This window comes from Amblyomma maculatum, chromosome 9 (assembly GCF_055883805.1).
Source record: "Amblyomma maculatum isolate TAMU_Amacu chromosome 9, ASM5588380v1, whole genome shotgun sequence".
NCBI classification, from domain to species: domain Eukaryota; kingdom Metazoa; phylum Arthropoda; class Arachnida; order Ixodida; family Ixodidae; genus Amblyomma; species Amblyomma maculatum.
In genome coordinates this window covers 54526016-54544678 of record NC_139352.1, presented here as the reverse complement: position 1 = coordinate 54544678, position 18663 = coordinate 54526016, and the positions used below count along the sequence as shown (strand labels likewise).

At 43.0% G+C, this 18663-nt stretch overlaps 1 protein-coding gene across 2 annotated transcripts in view; it reads left to right on the top strand.

Annotated features, from left to right (window-relative positions):
• Pxn (Peroxidasin) overlaps nt 1-18663 on the top strand; it is a 62910-nt gene that overhangs the window by 43086 nt on the left and 1161 nt on the right. For both annotated transcript variants that reach the window (XM_084578784.1, XM_084578783.1), the window contains 3 exons: nt 5806-5995; nt 10690-10807; nt 13197-13408. In XM_084578784.1, coding sequence (XP_084434910.1) covers nt 5806-5995; nt 10690-10807; nt 13197-13408 — 520 coding nt within the window. The remainder of the gene's footprint in view (nt 1-5805; nt 5996-10689; nt 10808-13196; nt 13409-18663) is intronic.

Here is an 18663-nt window from a genome sequence, read left to right as displayed (position 1 = left end):
TGACAATTAAGGGTTGCAAACAAAGTGATCTAGTGTCAGTGCAGAAGTGCAACGCACGTTAGCCGCGAAGGCAATCCGTCACCGAAGAGTCTACTTGTCGCGTTGAATGCCGCTGCCCTTAGCTCTCATCTTAATCCGACCGCAAGAAACATGTTAAAACAATTGCCATTTTATTTTTTGTGCCTCGCGGCGCGGTCAACCGCACCACAGTTTGCAGAAATATTGGGAATTATGCCCGAAAACACGGCAAGCGCCGCGCATCCAATGCAGACGGCCCGCGCTTTTGTCTACACCACGAAACTCACTGCTGTCGCCAGCGCCGCCGCATCTCCACTGTCTATAGGAGCTTGGCACCACGGATACAGCCTCTTTACCCCCCCCCCCCCCCCCCCGCCCCCCCTTTTACCCCTCATTCCGGTCTCCCTGTCTCCCTTAATTTCCCACTCGAGGCTGTTGTTCAGGCAGGCGCATTACAGATCTCTCTCTGCCTGGTTAGCGATATTTAAATCTCAGTATAGCATTCCGGAGCTGAAGCCAAATAAGTATTATCAAGACCCCTTGTTTTCTTCGCCGTACAGTTTCATAATTCAAAACGCGCTCCAGGACAGCACGCGAGAATTCAATTCAAGTGATGTTTTTCGTCTCCGGCAGGTGGCCGTAGTGACCCGCATACGATTAGAGTGTCTCAGCATGCGATGAATTCGATTAACACCGCGGGAAATTCAATTCAAGCGATGTTTTCCATCTCCGGCAGGTGGCCCTAGTGACCCGCATACAATCAGGGTGCCTTAGCATGCGATGTATTCGGTGAATGGGAGTAAGGCGTCCTACACTGCGAAGATCACGCGCTGCAACGTTGGTTCAATTTATATACTGGACTAGCGGGCGTCGTTTGTGTCCTTTTGTCTTCCTTACGCGGTTTCATGTGGCGTTCTGGCAATAAAGCTCTCTGCTTACCCTTATCGGAAAAGTTTCATAGCTGTCTGCGAAGCTGACTACGTCAAACTTTCTTTTTTCCAGCCAGATGGCGGTAACTGCCGGTACCCTTTTCCTCTTCGGCGTCTAAAGAAGATTTCGGTGTGTGACAAACATTATTCGGCATGACTGGATGGGACCAAGTAGGACGAGTTGACGCTTGCAGCTATGTGTTGTCGCTCGAATTTTCAGCCAGTGAGGCGCAGAATATTGTTATAAAAATCCTTGTTTTGTCACTGTTCAAACTCCTCAAAGTCGCTAAATTTTTTCTTGATGATGATGATGATGATGATGGTGGTGGTGATGGTGATGATGGTGGTGATGGCAGTTGTCTAGCGCGAGACCATTTGTAACGGCTGGACACCTTGGTGGAGTCCAGGCCGAAAACCGTGATTGGGTGGTAGCGCGCCGTCTTCTGTAGAGATGTGAAATTGTGACGTCAAAGTATGCGCTTCTGAGGTAGCGCCAAAACATCGAATTGAACTTCTTTGTCCCACAAGGAATCAAAGCGGCAGGTGAATTCATGAGCGGTGGATACCACCAGAGAGCCGTGGGCTGTACTCCATTCGCCTAGTTTGCCGGGGCCCGGGGACCATCGCATTCGGCGTACGGGTACATGGTAGCCAAACAGTATAAGTAGATTCCTCAGTAAAAACAAGCGGTTCTAGTCCAGTTGTGTCGCTCGCGTTCCGAAAAAGGATCGTTATATTTCAAACAACTTCTATCAGCCTGTCGCTCATTAGCGACAGCACATCGCTGGTTTAATTGCAGCCCCTACAAGACCTATGGTGGTTGTTCAATTCGAAATAAAATAGCCTTTCTCTTGCAACTAAGGATGTCCCATCGTATTTGACGACAAACTAATCAGCTTTAACATAAATTTAAGGCAAAAGACCGAGTTTTATTATAATGGGGTTTGCGGGCACGGAATGCTGAGCGGAATACCGGGACCAGAGGTCGCATGCGCAGGTCGCTAAAGAGAAGAAAAAAAAAGACGATAGCTTGCGCACGCACGGCTTTTGAGTCCCTAGCGTAAGCACGACGTTGAACTCCGTAGCGAGAGCTGCCTGAATTGGATAAAATGTCGTTGCTATCGAGACAGGTTTGCCAGCAACTACTTGAATCGCTGTTTTTTATTTTGACTATCAATGCGTCGAATTCAATGTGTAAGCTCCAATTTGTCGCACTTCTTGAGATAATTCATCGTTTTTTGCTCGCACAGGTCAAAGGGGTCGCCAGCCTAGCTGCAACGTCGGCAACAGTTCAAAATGCCATACAAATTAATTTCATGCTTTCTTAAGGTATTAACTCTATCTCGGTAACTTGACCCTGCAATGTCTATACAAAATGCCAACTGTTTGGAGCAGCACATAACAAGCAATAAAAAAAAAAATCTTTTTTAATCGAATGGTACGTACTGAGCCTTCGCTCAAATAAATGGCGCCGCAAAGTTTGCGCGGTTTTACACATACTCTCTTAATTACCAAGACATTCCTTGAGTGTTTTGCTCCCTGAAGTGACAATTCTGATATACGACACATCCGCAATAATGACTACCATTTTAAAATGGCACTTCACCTTCATATAAGCTTAACCGCGTTTAACGTTGTCCCAGTCCTATGCTAGCACTTGCTTTGAATATAATTTCTTCGCGACACTAATGCAGCATTCCTAAGTACCGCTATAAAGCTATACTAAACCTCTCTAATGTACTCCCCACGCGTTTAATAGCCTTCTAGGTTGAGAAGACCATCACGATGATGCTCTGTGAGCAATCCCGCTTTGATCACTCGCGGCATCTCTCGCATTCTTTCAGTGTTGGGCATACCTTCTGTGCGTAATTTGTTTTAAGCACGTAAGCATCGCTGAAACTGTGCGACGCATAAACAGGTACAAAAAAATATCATAGGAGGTACTTCTCTTAAAGTATTTGTTCAGCCTCTTGTATCTCCATACATTTATGCGTAGCTAATGGAGATGAAGAATATATAGTTAATATGGTAAAAACAGATATGCAAGCAAGAACATTTGTCCCGCAGTACCTAACTCTGCTTTATTGAATATGTGCGTACAAAGAGACGTTTCTCTCCTTCCTCTCGCGTTTCATTGCCCTTAAATTAACTATTTTATTACATAAATGCGTCAGTGAAAATCTGTAGTGAAAAAGCACCTTATTCTGGTGGACGGTCTAGAACACTTGGGTTTACCGTCCCAAAGCGACTCAGGCTATGAACGATGCCGTAGTGGAGGTCTCCAGAAATTTCAATCCCCTAGGGTTCTTTAACGTGCACTGACATCGCACAGCACTAGGGCGTCTTGCTTTTCGCCTACATCAAAAAGCGGCCGCCAGGGCCGGGATATGATCCCGCATCCTTGGGTACAGTAGTCGAGCGCCCTAGCCACTGCACCACCGCGGCGGGCAGAAGCGAAGTAGTGGGCTCCGAATAATTTTAGATCACTTGGAGGTCGTTACTGAGCACAAAAGTCTTTAAGGTGCATTTGCGTTGATTGTGGCGGGGGATGCACACCACTCCAGACTAGTTTTGTTCCGTCCTATACTTGTGAAACTCTTCGATATGCGTGTATTGAGCACAGTTAAACGCGTTCGGTGTGTCTAATCAACGCCCGCGTAATGTCATTAGTAACAGTATGGTTTTACCAAGTACAGCCGAAACCACGGATGTGTGCTAATTTTTGTATCCCAACAACGTGCCACGAATGGTGTAGAAAAATCTCAGACGTGGATAAGCGTGACTAATACCGCGCTAAGAACTCTTCATGGAATATCCGAAGGCAAATGGTAGGAACAACCTTACTTTAGCCGAAGAGAAACGAAAACACCCGCGCATGTAAAAGACACATGGGGTCTAAATCCTTCCTGGGCCCTCCTCTAAATCATAACCCAATATCGACCTAGGGCCTTACATACGTTAAACCCTACCGTCTGCAAAAATGTACTTGTAAGAATGTCACGAATCAAGCAGCGCTTTTGACTCCTTATACAACATAACGGCACCTTTCCGTGCAAACAGCCTTGCAAACGATATCAAAACCTAGAAGCAAGCCGTGTTCCATTACTATACCATTTGGAGTTGTGAAGATCTGTTGCAAACAGGCCTAGTCGTGGCCTGGCTCTAAAGCATACACAGCTCCTTCTATTTCTCGCGATTAAGCGCTCATACCTATGTCCCCCTGCAACGGCCTATTAATAGCAACAGTTATATTTCTATCGCAACTGTATTGATATTTTCTCTCAAAACGACTGCATGTTCTCATCCTGTACAAATGAATATTCATTAGTCATGTCACATGATGCAGCGACCCAAGGAAATATCAAATAATAATTGCTCCTCGGTAATTCATTAGCGAGGCGGTGCATAGCAAGGGAACTTTATAAAGAGTGTTGCCATATTTCACAGTATATTCGGGTTGTGAAAGTTATTAAGCAATCCTGCGACTGTGCCACCATATCAAATGCAACTGCCAAAAAAAGAAAAAGAAACGGGACTTCACCCGCAGCGAAATTCGGTTGGGTACTGGCGTTACGGTCCTGACTTTCAACATTACCTTCTTTGGCTCATACCTGTCTGGCTCACCAACGTGCTTTGCATATCTTCAAAACTTTGCATTGGGCAACTACGTCAGCGAGTGGCTCGCATATCACGCTGAAGAATGTCGCAACAGGGCGTCACTGGGGCGTTAAGTCTGCATATTTTGTCGTGCGACAGAAACCCAGCTCTTTCGAAAGCAAGGGTTGGAGGCCGACGTATTGGTCTTATTCCGGGGTTGAGCACTGTTCTAAAAATGAAAAGGCTGGTGCAGGAAAAGTGCTGCCTTTTTTTATTTGCGGAATCCGTCTGGTCATTTCTGTACGTTTCAAGATCAGTGTACATTTGGGACATTCCAGAAGTATATGGGAATGTTTAAAGACAAGGTCCCTTCACGCTATAGGCGGACGATGAATTTTTCTTATGCTAAAATAAAATGTTTAGCAATCATGATTATGTAAACATGTCATTGGATTCAGCAATTAGGAATAATGTAAACAATTTTTATGGTCAGTAAAAAAGTATTGCAAAAGTTATATATTATATTAATAAGGGTGTAATTACTCAGTGACGTCCACCCGAACGCAGCCATAGGCTACAAAGGAAAGCTAAACAACTTTCTCAGAAACTTCGTAGTTAAAAAAAAATTCGTCGTGATCCTGATATAAAAAATTATATAAACAAATAAACTAAGTAATTAATAAATTTATTAGTATATATATATATATATATATATATATATATATATATATAAATATATATATATATATATATATATATATATATATATATATATATATATATATATATATATATATATATATATATATATATATATATATATATATATATATATATATATATATATATATATATATATATATATAAATATATGCAGTGGGGTGCAGTAGCCTCACTACTTGATTGCTTGATACAGAGCATTTAGTTCAGATTTCCGTTTCTACAACACTAAAGTTACCCAAAAATTTGAAAGTTATTTATTTTTTATTTCCCCAATTTTCCAATTAGTTTGAAAAATGAAAGTCTTACGCCTCAAGAACCATTGTGCCTCAATTATCACAAAAATATCCAGAACGTTCCACGAATATCAAAATCTAGTTTTTCGATTAAAATGATAATTCTTTACACTAACATGCTTACTCGCGCAGGAAAAATAGCACAGAAAAGCCTTCTTGACTGCTCGAATATGTTTGTCAGGAGATACAGTGATACAGATATATCACATTGATATTTTTTACCTCGTTTTCAATATTTCTCTTAGCCCGCCCTGGTGGTTGCCCAAGATCTGGCATCTTTCAATATCCAACGTGGCCGTGACCACGGCATGCCAGGATACAACAGCTGGCGACAGTTCTGCAACCTTTCAAAGGCCGACAGCTTCGAAGACCTGCGCCGGGAGATCACTAGCACCGAACTCAGGGAAAAACTCAAACGTCTTTACAAGACACCCGGTGAGAGAGCATTTCGCCCAAGGACCTCAGTCTTCCCTGCTTCTTCCCGATAAATGTAATAGGACCCGATGTCTACTTCGATCTGTGTTTGTCTTATCCGCAGAGGCAGCAACCATGAGCCTTCTCTCGATTAATGGCATCCGTAGCTTTTCAGGTCTCCAGCGCCGTACGTGACTTACTGGCTGCGGAAAAGGGTATAGACGCCTCGCCTGCATGAGCGCTCCAGGAGATCGTTAAAGCCATAGAGTTACTGAAGTTTAGTTTTAGTCCTAGGACAGTCACTGTTGTTGACGAATAGTTTTCAACCAAAAAGATAGAAAACGCTGTGAGCTTAATGACGCCAGGCACCACTCAGTTTAAAAGGGCGCCTTTATTATTTTTTTCATCTATACCCGCCAAATTGGGTTCGTCAAGAAGCGTGTGTCTTAAGACGCCTCTACATACCAGCGTTCTTTTTTTCACTGAGGAAACTCTGATAACCAATATATCAAATTGACGTTGATGTGTTCATTTGCCTATGCTCTGTATGGCCGCGATGTCTGTGCAAGTCACAACCGCAAGTATCGCGTGCGTGTATGTCACAAGTGGACTGTTCGTTGAGAATTGGTGGTGCAGGAGGACTCTGCAGCCTGCTTTATGTTAACGTTTTCTTTTTCCTATATTTCATCCTCCATTTAAGACCCACTAAACAGAAAAGAATTACCGGGCACTTACTGACGGTGGGTGCAAGCCTCTCCTTAAATCTCGTCTTAACGAAAAAGTGTATGAAACGATAAATTCCGCAAATAATTTCAAACGAGCATAAGAGGTTTGATTTTGTAGCCTTCAAATCCGCAAAAAAAAAAAAAAGAAATATATATATATATATATATATATATATATATATATATATATATATATATATATATATATATATATATATATATATATATATATATATATATATATATATATATATATATATATATGAAGCAAAGAAGCAAACAGTCGGCGAGGCCAAGGAAAGCGTTGGGGATGGTACTTTATGTTTCTTTTTTTTTCTTTTTTACTTCGATAAGCTCAGAAATTAGTAATGTAATCTGTTTAGGGGAAAGATAATTAAACACAAAGTAGAAGAAAAAACAACGTGCCGATGGTGGGATCCGAACCCACGACCTCCGAATATCGCGTCCGGTGCTCTTCCAACTGAGCTACATCGGCCGTTGTCCCCCCTGCTACTTGCTTGGGTATTTATGTTGTCTGTATACGAACCTTGAGAGTGTTCACCAGCGCCACCCTCAGCCATAGCGGCGAACGTGGAACGTCCTTTGTTACCGCCTGCGTCACGTAGAACGTGATCAAGAGCGAGGGCGACAGCTGTGCTAGAACCCCCTTACGCTACCTATGTCTTCAAGACTGCCAGAACCGAGACCCCCGTAAGCTACAAGCAGATCAATTAAGGGGAAATGAGGGTACTCGTTATAATACATGAAGCAAAGAAGCCAACAGTCGGCGAGGCCAAGGAAAGCGTTGGGGATGGTACTTTATGTTTCTTTTTTTTTCTTTTTTACTTCGATAAGCTCAGAAATTAGTAATGTAATCTGTTTAGGGGAAAGATAATTAAACACAAAGTAGAAGAAAAAACAACGTGCCGATGGTGGGATCCGAACCCACGACCTCCGAATATCGCGTCCGGTGCTCTTCCAACTGAGCTACATCGGCCGTTGTCCCCCCTGCTACTTGCTTGGGTATTTATGTTGTCTGTATACGAACCTTGAGTGTTCACCAGCGCCACCCTCAGCCATAGCGGCGAACGTGGAACGTCCTTTGTTACCGCCTGCGTCACGTAGAACGTGATCAAGAGCGAGGGCGACAGCTGTGCTAGAACCCCCTTACGCTACCTATGGCTTCAAGACTGCCAGAACCGAGACCCCCGTAAGCTACAAGCAGATCAATTAAGGGGAAATGAGGGTACTCGTTATAATACATGAAGCAAAGAAGCCAACAGTCGGCGAGGCCAAGGAAAGCGTTGGGGATGGTACTTTATGTTTCTTTTTTTTTTTTTACTTCGATAAGCTCAGAAATTAGTAATGTAATCTGTTTAGGGGAAAGATAATTAAACACAAAGTAGAAGAAAAAACAACGTGCCGATGGTGGGATCCGAACCCACGACCTCCGAATATCGCGTCCGGTGCTCTTCCAACTGAGCTACTTCCAACTGAGCTATATATATATATATATATATATATATATATATATATATATATATATATATATATATATATATATATATATATATATATATATACTGTAAAAAAGTGTGCATCAGAACAATGTAACAATGAAAAATAAAATTAATACGAGTCTGTCGTCAGATCAGCAAGAACGTTATAACGGAGGGAAAGAGATTCGTTCCCATTAAATGGTTGGTGCTACATTTTACGCTCGGAGTCAAGGCGTGGTATTGGGCCGCGGATTAATTTTGGCCGCGAGCGGTACTGTAACTTGGACCAGAAAAATAATGCACTGCCGATGTTAGCAATCGAAATGTGCACCTCAGTGGCTGAGTTTAAACTCACATACTATTATTCCGTGGCGAACGCTTCATTCATTGCATCGAGTGCTTTTAAGGAAATGAAGGTAATATACGGACGTCCTAGTCGTTATCCTTATAGTTCGGAGGGAAATGGTAAATCACAAGAAGTAGCTATCTCCTGAAAAAAAAAAAAAAAAAAGTATGACGAGTTTTGAACATCTATGAAGATGGTCTCCGCCCATTCTACGCGAATAGTTTACTAAAAGGAGGATAGAGCAGCTTTCCAAATCAATTGACAGGAAATATAACAATCAATAATTTCCCTGTGCTAGCTTGATGGAGCTGAACTGCTTTTAGGCCCCGAGGCGGGAAGCGGGGTATTGGTACCTGTATTTTATGGCTGCACAGTTCCTGAAAAAGATCGGATCAGACGGCTTTGGGGTAGTCACATTTTTATGTGCTTCTTTCGTGCCCCTCTTCTGTCCCATTTTTTTTATCTCCGAAAGCACTGACACGCTTAACGTTTTATGTAATTTTACTGTCTAGAAAACCTCTGAAGGCGTATTGGTTTTTCTCAGCATTAAAAAAAATGGACGCAATTTTTTTTCGATAAGTGTTTTCGCTGCTGTAGTCGCTAGCGAGCACGAAAGTTCTTGAGCGTGTATCGTTGTCTTTGTTGCTGCGGTATTTTTCTGTTCTTGTTCCGTTAACTACTTTTCGCGACGTGTTGTGCCCATAATCTATGTTTTCGTACTTAATAAGTAAGGCCGTTCGTGCTTTAAGGTTGTGATAATTGGTGGTTCTGACAAGGTTGACGATGACAACAGCAGTGTAGGCCAAGAAAAGCAAGGAAAGTAAGACAGCAAGGCTTTGAGACCAAAAGAAAAACGCAAATCTGAGAACGGAGTTGACATTAATTTCATTGCTGTAATTTCAGCAAAAAAGCAAATTGACAGAACGATGGCATATAAATCACTGATCACATAATCGATTGAAGATCACATAAAAAACGAAGACCTTTCCCGGTCTTCGTTTTTTAGGCTGTGCAAAATGCTTAACTCCCAGCAACTCGGCCAGTATTCAGGTTTGTTGAAACCGATGGTGTTGGATGCAACCTAATAACTTTCATAGGTGGTGTCACCACGTTAATTCGCAAAACAGGGGCATTTTGGGAGTATTTGTAGCGTTTGTGTTTCTTTTCTACCATTGCCGTAGCATTTTGTTATAATGCGGCGATGATAATTAAGAATGCAGTGGCGTACAGCATTTTCGAAAATAAAGTTGGAGTGGATCTTTCGCAAAATAAGTTGTACTAGACAAATTGTCACGGAAGTTCTCGTAGAGCTGATGCCTCAATAAGAACACATTCGGCATCAAGGCCCGCATTGTAGCCAACAACATTCCCGTTCGTTTTATCCGGTGCATGACTTTGAAATAATTCTTTTCTGGCTCTAGAAATTTTATTGACAGCAGGCACAAGGAAGTTCATTATTTTCCATAGTGTTTGTAGCAGGGCAGGCGGTAGGAGGAAAGAGCCAAGAATTGCGTTATGAAAACACACGTGTAGCGACGTAAAACTATAATTTTGAATGTCACATATGGACGTACTCAACGGTAATAAGATGTCAAAAACTCTCTAAAGGAGGTCTCAATTCATAATAAAATGCTTTAAGATTCGACTATGCTATGATGAGAACATGATCGTGCCTGCTCTACATTGCTTCTCATTGTATATTCAACAGATTTACCAAAAAACAGGCAGATATATTTGGCACGAAATGGCATAGGGTATTTTGTCTCTGACCTCTCATTCAGCATATTTCTCAATGGAAATTGATTATACCGAAGCTATTTACAAAACTTTCTTGCGCATTTCTTTTTCATTATTTTATAATAAATAATAACCACGTTCACATCATTGTTGTACACGTTTAGAAGCCACGCTTTTCATGTAAAAAAAAAGTATAATCTTTCTGGTCATGTTCCCTGTTCACCGACACAGAACAGCGAGCAGATTTTCTACGTTTATTTGAGGCACTTGACGAACCATGCATGTGCCAACTACGATTTGTACAATACCTAGAAAGTCTAAATATTCTAACGCCCTTCTAATAGTAAAGACGTTAACGTTGTACATGCAGTAACGCGCAGCCCTGTGCTTTCTTTACTATTGCTTTAGACAACATCGACATTTGGGTCGGCGCTATCAGTGAGGAACCTCTGCCTGGCTCCAAGGTAGGGCCGACGCTGACATGCCTGCTGAGTTTGCAGTTTGCACGGCTTCGTGACGGTGACCGGTAAGTGCCGGCATCCCGAGGTTGAAAACACAAATCTGAGACCGAAAATTATTTTGCGTGCTCAGGTGCCTTTGATGTTGGGTACAAGACTGTCTGAATAACGTATTCCGCTTTAGATGCGTTTTACTGCAAAGTTCTGGTGTATGCAAGACGCGCTACACATAGACATGTCGGGCTGCGCATATGTAGTTAGGATAATGATTCCAATACAATTTTTCAGATGCGTCCGTCTGCACTGTACATGTGCAGCTGGGAGTTTAGCGTAGTTCTTCAATGCGCTTCTAAAAGGAAAACAAAACCATTGGTTCCACCAAGCGGCATGCTTGTCTGTTATGGCATCTACGTACGGTTACCCACAAGACTTTTCAAACATGTTTTTGAAGATGGTTGGTTGGTTTGCGGGGTTTAACGTCCCAAAGCAACTCAGGCTATGAGAGACGCCGTAGTGGAGGACTCCGGAAATTTTGACCACCTGGGGTTCTTTAACGTGCACTGACATCGCACAGCACACGGGCGCCTTGCTTTTCGCCTCCATCGAAAAGCTGCCGCCGAGGCCGGGATTCGATCCCGCGTCCTTGGGAACAGTAGTCGAGCGCCGTAACCACTGCGCCACCCCGGCGGGGCTGTTTTTGAAGAGCCTGAAAACGTATTTATGAAGTTAGTGATTCCAGCTACATATAAAATCTTAGCTAAGAGAATAGTAAGCCTGAAGAAAAAAATTGAGTTTTTTTACATATAGCAGAAATTAAGATGAGCTCTGAGGAGCCTTAAGGTACGCCTATGTCAAGGCTGTTTGGTGGTCTAATTTTTTCTTTTCTCACGCAGTGAATTTGCCTAATGAAGGATGTTATTACGTGATATAAAGTACATTACACCACGTTCCCCCGAAAAGTGAAGCGCCGGACGGCTCCAAGCAAATGCCGCACGCAGAAAACACACACGTGAATTCGTAGCAAAACTATGGCGTAGCAGTTCCTTTTGGGGAGCGTTTATTTTGCTTCCTATTTAACATATATCTGCTAGTCAAGTTGGCAGCTAGTTTGCAATAGAGACTAGAACCGACGAAAAACGCACCTATAATTTAATCGTCATTAACTGTAAGTTGATTTGATCTGCTTTAGTTTTATGGGGTTTAACTTCCCAAAGCTACTCAGGCACTACGTCACGACAGGCGGATGGGCGATAATAAAGGTGCGAGCGCGGATCTGAGCCGAGTCACGTGGTCTCCTCTCGCCACTTTACCCAAGCCCGTAAGAGCAGATTCATTGGCAAATTCTTTATCGCTCGTTCGCTCGTCGTGACGTTCTCTGATGGGAGAGAAGGTGATGCAACGGCCTCGGCTCAGGCTACGAGAGACGCCGTAGTGGAGGGCTCCGGAAATTTCGACCACCTGGGGTTCTTTAACGTGCACTGACATCGCACAGCACACGGGCGTCTTGCACTTCACCTCCATCGAAAAACAGCCACCGCGGCCGGGGTTCGATCTCCCATCCTTGAGCACACTAGTCGAGCGCCCTGGCCTTTGCATCGCTATCGCGTCTTCTCTTTTTTATTTTTATTTTATTTTCATTGACGCTTGGTTGTGTAAACATTCAGAATGTGCGAAAAAGCCTTTAAATTGCGCTCACAGCACTACTGCTTATTTTACAGTGATTTTTAAATGTCCCACTTTATTTTATTGTCAACTTTAAAACGAGTGGGAGCAGGTTAGTGAAATAAAGATGGTTGGCGTTCAATCGATTACGTCCTCCTTTCAGTGTGTTAACGGTAGATTTCTGTACAGCAGGAATCAGCATCATCTGCGTGTAGTTACAGGCATAAAGAAAAAATTAATACAAAAAGCAAAGCCGCCCTCATAAAGGCAACTTTAGTTATTCGTTTCACTCAAATTCCGTAGCGTGCATCACAGTAAAGAAAAAGAAACAAGGGGGGGGGGGGTAGAAACACCTCTAGTTTTGTGCTATCCCACAAGCTTTGCTCCAAAGCTAACAGCCATTTTAGTCCGAAGGGGGCTTGCATCATACCGTTCAGAGATGGCAAACGTGGCAAGCGCTAAAGGTAAAGCAGAGATTCATTGTTTTGAAAACGCCATCATCAACTCAGTTCAGTGTTTTAAATCTACACTAAGCCTCCATGTAGGAATAACTGGTACGAGTAGGTTTCGCTGCTCAAAAGGCAAATGCATCAGTACAATACGTTTTACCTTAGATGCTCATTATAACGTCATATGGGCTTCCAGTACTGGGTAATCAGGCGTCAGCAATGTTTTCAGTTTAGCTTTAAAGTGCTGTCATTTGTAGTCTTCTTGGCGCATAGTTAAATTCTAGTAAAGCTTCACGCCGGTTTCTCCGCGTTCAGTCGCTCATTTATATCCCTTTGTCTCGCGCAGACTCTGGTACATGAACGAAGGCACCTTCACAGAGAAGCAGCGGCAGGAACTGAAGCAGTCCTCATTGGCCAGGGTGCTGTGTGAGAACGGAGACAACATCACGCACGTCACTCGGGATGTTTTCACTCTTCCTGAACGCCAGCAGGGCGGAGTCGTTCACTGCTCTCAGATACCGGCTCTGAACCTCGAAGCCTGGAAGGAACCCTCGCCAGGTCAGTATGACAAGCTTAAGGTGTTCGAAAAAGGAGACGAGAACTTAAGGATAAATCGAACTATTATCGTTGGTGATAAAGAACTCCGCCGCAGTCAGTGGCGTCAACCAACACTCATGACGTCGTAGCCCACGCCCTCGGACCTGTTGGCGAGACAACACAAGCTGTGGCAGATGAAAAGGGGTTCGTCATATCTTGGTTTAATCACGGCCCCATGAAAATGTATCGAAGTTATTGGTTGAAGGGTCTGCTTTCATGAGCATCTGTCGTTATTTTTTCTTTGATTATATGTGGTTATAGTGATGTTAAGGGGCGTAAGGATTTAGTGTCAAGTTATTATGTAGGCGATTTCTGTGCCCGTGTCTTGCAGACAAAACGATAAACACTCAGCGTTCATCGTTAGGCCATGGTGTGGTCTATATTTGATCAGTACATTTAAGTCGGGTGTAACATGGCATTCATGCTATGTCACCATATCGGCAGGGTATAAAAAAAGCATTGATATTTTTTTTTCGACATGCATTATGCAAAACTGTATTTGACATTGCCATGTATACATTTTTCGTTCGCTGTCTCCCGGTTCAATCAGCGCCAATAGCGACACTTACAGGTTAAGAATGGTGATGACGACGTTTTTACCTGCACTAGAGCACGTGGGACATCTCTAAAAGGCAGATCGTTTTGAAGGCCCGAAATAAACGTAGAAAACGTCCAACACAACCATTTTCAGTTCAAAGTGTCCCAGTAGTGACCCACTGCATAATTAAAGCAAATCAAATAGCCTCAAATCACAAGAGCTATTTTGTACATTTTTCTATCCTCTTAGAAGGGCCAGTAAGCTCTAAAAAACAAGGTGCGAAAGTGGAACCGAATCTCTACCCGAAACCGCAACTTAACTCTTGCATGTTGTAGGATCGGCATAGTCATCGTTTTAATTGAAATGGTACAGCGCGACATTGCTACCCATACATATTGCTGTAGACTAGTTAGGCTGAAGCAAAACCAAGGTGTCAATGATAATTGAACGAACTGTGGAACGCGGCAGAAGCAATGAATTTACTCCGAAATGAAGAGTCCTATTTTTTATCGCCCCACCAAGTTACGAATTTTATTGTAGCACACGCAAGCATGTACTTGTCAAGCCTTCTGAATCGTCCGTAAAATGTTCTGATAGAAACCCTTCTTCCATTTTAAAAGTCCTGATCCAAGGTTTCCGGAAAAGAAACTTTTTTGCAGCAAATCTTTGGAATTATATTAAAACCATGTCATTACTATTAAAGTTATCTGTCACCACCATAAGAGGGCAATATGAACTATCTGTGGGATGACCACAGCACCCTTAACGTTGTAGCGACTTCTTTAGTGTATTTTTCGGACCATACATATATATCGAAAGCTCAATATAGCCCCCGCCCTCACAGACTATAGTGTTAAATATTGTTTTGGTATAAACAGTGCGAAGACACGGACGAAGGAGAAGGAAAAGACACACACGGCTATGTGTATTTTTTCCTTCGTTTTCCTCCGATGTCTTCGCGCCGTTTTATACGAAAATGCATAACCAAATCGCCCAAACTGCCATTCTATTAAAAATGTTCTATAAATGTTGTCTTTGCTAGGAATTTGCTCAGAGTCACGGGTACAGCCTTCAAAATGTTTAAAATTGTTCTATACATGTTACGTTTGGTAGGTCTTTGCTCACGGGTTCAGCCTTCAGTCTTTTCTTTGCGCTATTCATCTGCGTCCATCTGCCATGTCCTACGCCATGCGACTCCTTTTCCAGCGCAGTAGCATTCGGGCATTGCGATACCGCGCTCGAAACGTTAACAGTGTTTCAATAGTTTCCTGTAAGAGTACGCATTAAAAATTTAATTCTTCGTACCTAACAAACAAATTCTTCTTTTGTGCAATGCTTTTCGGCAATGTGAACATTTTGCATAATGGAAAGGATGGCACAAAGTTTCATATCGCTTTGCAAATGATCCGGTCTATGGAACCAGCGGGAAACCAGCAAAGCTGGGTACGTATGGTTGTCAAAAAATGAGCAAGGTTCTCGTAGAACGAAATCATTTTGCACATTAAAAAATGCTTTAAGACTAAGCAGGCCAAAAAGACGATCGCCACAGATATGCGGTCACATGCTATACGCTAGTCACGCATAGGACTCGGATCACACGGTGAAGCTTGGCCGCCGAAGAGGGTTCAATTTAGAAGCTTCAGCTCGAATACTTCCACACATCATATACATACTCTTCAGCAGGGTTCAAACTACAGACGGATTAACACAAGTTTCCATTTTCCTATGCTTCAGACCATTCGACCATCTGCGCAGCATCTCTGTTTATACACTCGAACTCTCCGTCTTCTTCAACGTTCATCCAATGATTTCACGAAGCTGCTACGGCGACCAAAGAGTGGATAAAAGCTGCAACAATTCAAAAACGAAGGCAGCGAGAGATGGCAAGCTCACTTTAAAGCAAAAAGCAAGAAAACCTTGGCCGCAAAAAGGGCCCCCATGAAGCCCCAAAGACAGCTTTGGAATCCAAAAAACAGCGCGAACAAACGTACGGCTCAAATAAGAGATGAAACCTACGGAAATCATGACAGCAACGATGAAACCTATGGAAATCACGGCAGCAACCAGAGAGATCACGCGTGCTACTTAGCTTGCAAAACAGAAACGGGCAGAGGATGGTTATATTCAGCAGCCCCAGGACGATTGCGGGGATATAGGAAGGCGAATTTCGCCTACTATAATAAGTCGTCCTATAGATGGCTATGGTCTTCGTACGCTGTATTTTGTACTTACATATATCCTGACGAGGAGATACACTGCACTATTTTACCGAGATATGAGATTAGACACCACAGACAGCAATTTAAAAGAGGTTGAGGCGGTCTTTGCCCACTTGCATGCGGTAGCTTGCAGAAAGTAATTGAGGCTAAAATAAACTAAAATAAAACCCTTTGTGACCGCGGGTGGGCTTCGAACCAGCTGAGTGGTCTAATTTAGTGAACAGCTACGCTGTTCTCTCCATTAATATGCCATCGTCGCAGCTGAGCAAGCAGCATGTTGAATACTAGCCTCTCTTGCTGCGCTTTAAATGTCCTCGTCTTCTCCTTCTATGCGAGCAAAATGAATCCGCAACACTCCACTATCGCATTGCTATCTTAAGGTACGTTAAGTGGCCCCCAAATTCTGTAGCGCGGTTTACCGCCAAGCCCACCGGTCACCGATATCACAGATCATTTTAAGGAGCCTGCTTAACCGCTTTAGACCATTTTTTTTTTAATAACCTGATGCATTCCTTGTCCTGACACGGTTCTTATAGAGGCCCTTACTGCGTGAACGCAGGACTCAACAGGTAAATAACTTGAAAATGAAGTAAATGATGATCAAGCTCGAGATTCGCGACAACATGTTAAGTCAGAAAAATCTTTAGCTGATTTAAATCTGTGGCTTCATTCGTTCCTTCTTGTGCACTATGCCGCGGGCAGTGTTTTCAAGTTGGCTGTAAGTCCGAACACCTCGCATAAAACAGATTTTGTTCTGTTCATTATCTATGAGTATGCCATGCGAAAAAGCATCAGAAGGTCAATTGAAAATTCATTTTTATTAAATTCAGTGTCTAAAAACTGTTTGACCGAGTCTGAACCGGTCTGACCGGGTTTTATCAGGCTAAATTCAGAAATTAACGTCGCTCCGGAGCCTAATCCGGAATTTAATCTGAAAAGCAGTATCTAAAACCCGAACCGGGTCCGAAGCAAATTCTCTTCGACAGCTTGCTAAAAACAGTTTACTGCCAGGAAATCAAGCGCGAACGACGCATATTGGAGCACGTCCCATCTTCGGCTGATCCATTTTACGTCGCATCCGCGCGGGTGTGATGTGAACGGAAAAGTGCGACTTTGCTTTGAATAAGACGAGGAAGAAGTTGCATTTTAAAATTTAAAAGAAAAACAAGGGAAGTAGCCAAACGCTCGTCTGAGTTCCTGCTTCCTGCGCTGTTACGGCGCAACATAATGGAGACGAAACAGACGCCTCTAATTGCGCCAGCGGAAGCGTTTCCAGCAACGTGCACTCGAGCACACTTGCCACACTGCGACGCTCGAGTAGGGCGGCCGTGAAAAAACACACACGAAACGTAGTGCATGTTGCCTTCCTCTTTCTTCATAAAGTTCCCATTGAAAGGCAGAACTTGGACGTGTTCCCAACGCGCCGTGCAAATTTTCGTTCCGTTTTAATTCCTCTACCAGCGCAAGAAAACCCCTGAAGTGCTTGTAAGAGCGTCGCTGAGCGCATCGCTGCCTTCCGGAAGGCAACTATGCCATGCTATCTTATTCAGAAGACGCCGCCTCGGGACAAAATAGCCGCGTTTTTGGCGCTAAAATTGAAGTTTACATTTTTTTGTTTTTCAGTGCGATGTTGTAAAAGCGCTCCGGGTATCAACAAACTGCCTTACGAGAACAGCAATTGCAGAAAAGAAAGCCAAGAACAATGTTGAGACCGAGCCAAGTTTTTTTAGGGGCGCTTCCGGATTTCCTGTGGTGGCACTTTCATTGAAGAGCCAACGCACACCGACCGTCATGGCGAAAACAGTTCAGTCTCCGCCAGCTTCGTGGTGAACAAGTTGCATCTGTTCAGACCACGTGCCTGCCACAGAACTTCTAGAGGGTGCTTCGAAAGTATTTCTTTCGGCTTCCCCGTTGTAGAAGACCGAAGGTCTAAACTTTTTATTTCGGTTTGCAATTGTTCTGTATCAATAAACTGTGCACATTGTCAAATAATGTTCCATTAATAATTAGCAGAAAAAATATAGGAACCGTCAGCTCAAAGGAAAAAATAAAGTACAAGACGCATGGGAGTAGTACAAACGACGCCACTGCCAAAGGCACGGATATATAGCTTTTATTTTTTTCTGCTTGCGCAAGATAACATACAATCAAACTAAGTTCGCCTCATTTCTGAAGTCCTCTCAATTTCCGCAGCATTCAAATTTTGTAACCGTTCTTGCTTATATCCAAAACAAGCATTCAACACAAAGAAATAGCAAATAATACATTGGATATTTTATAAGCAAACAAATAAATAAACAAGTATGAGTTTCTGGTGCGGACCATTGAATAGAAAATAGACTGGTGTCTAGTTGCCTTGCCAACCACAGCAAACAACCATAAAACAGCCTGTGTACGTAACAATTTGGCCAAGGCCGAAACGTCATTGCGGTGGAAATTCAAACAATAAGAGGTCAAAT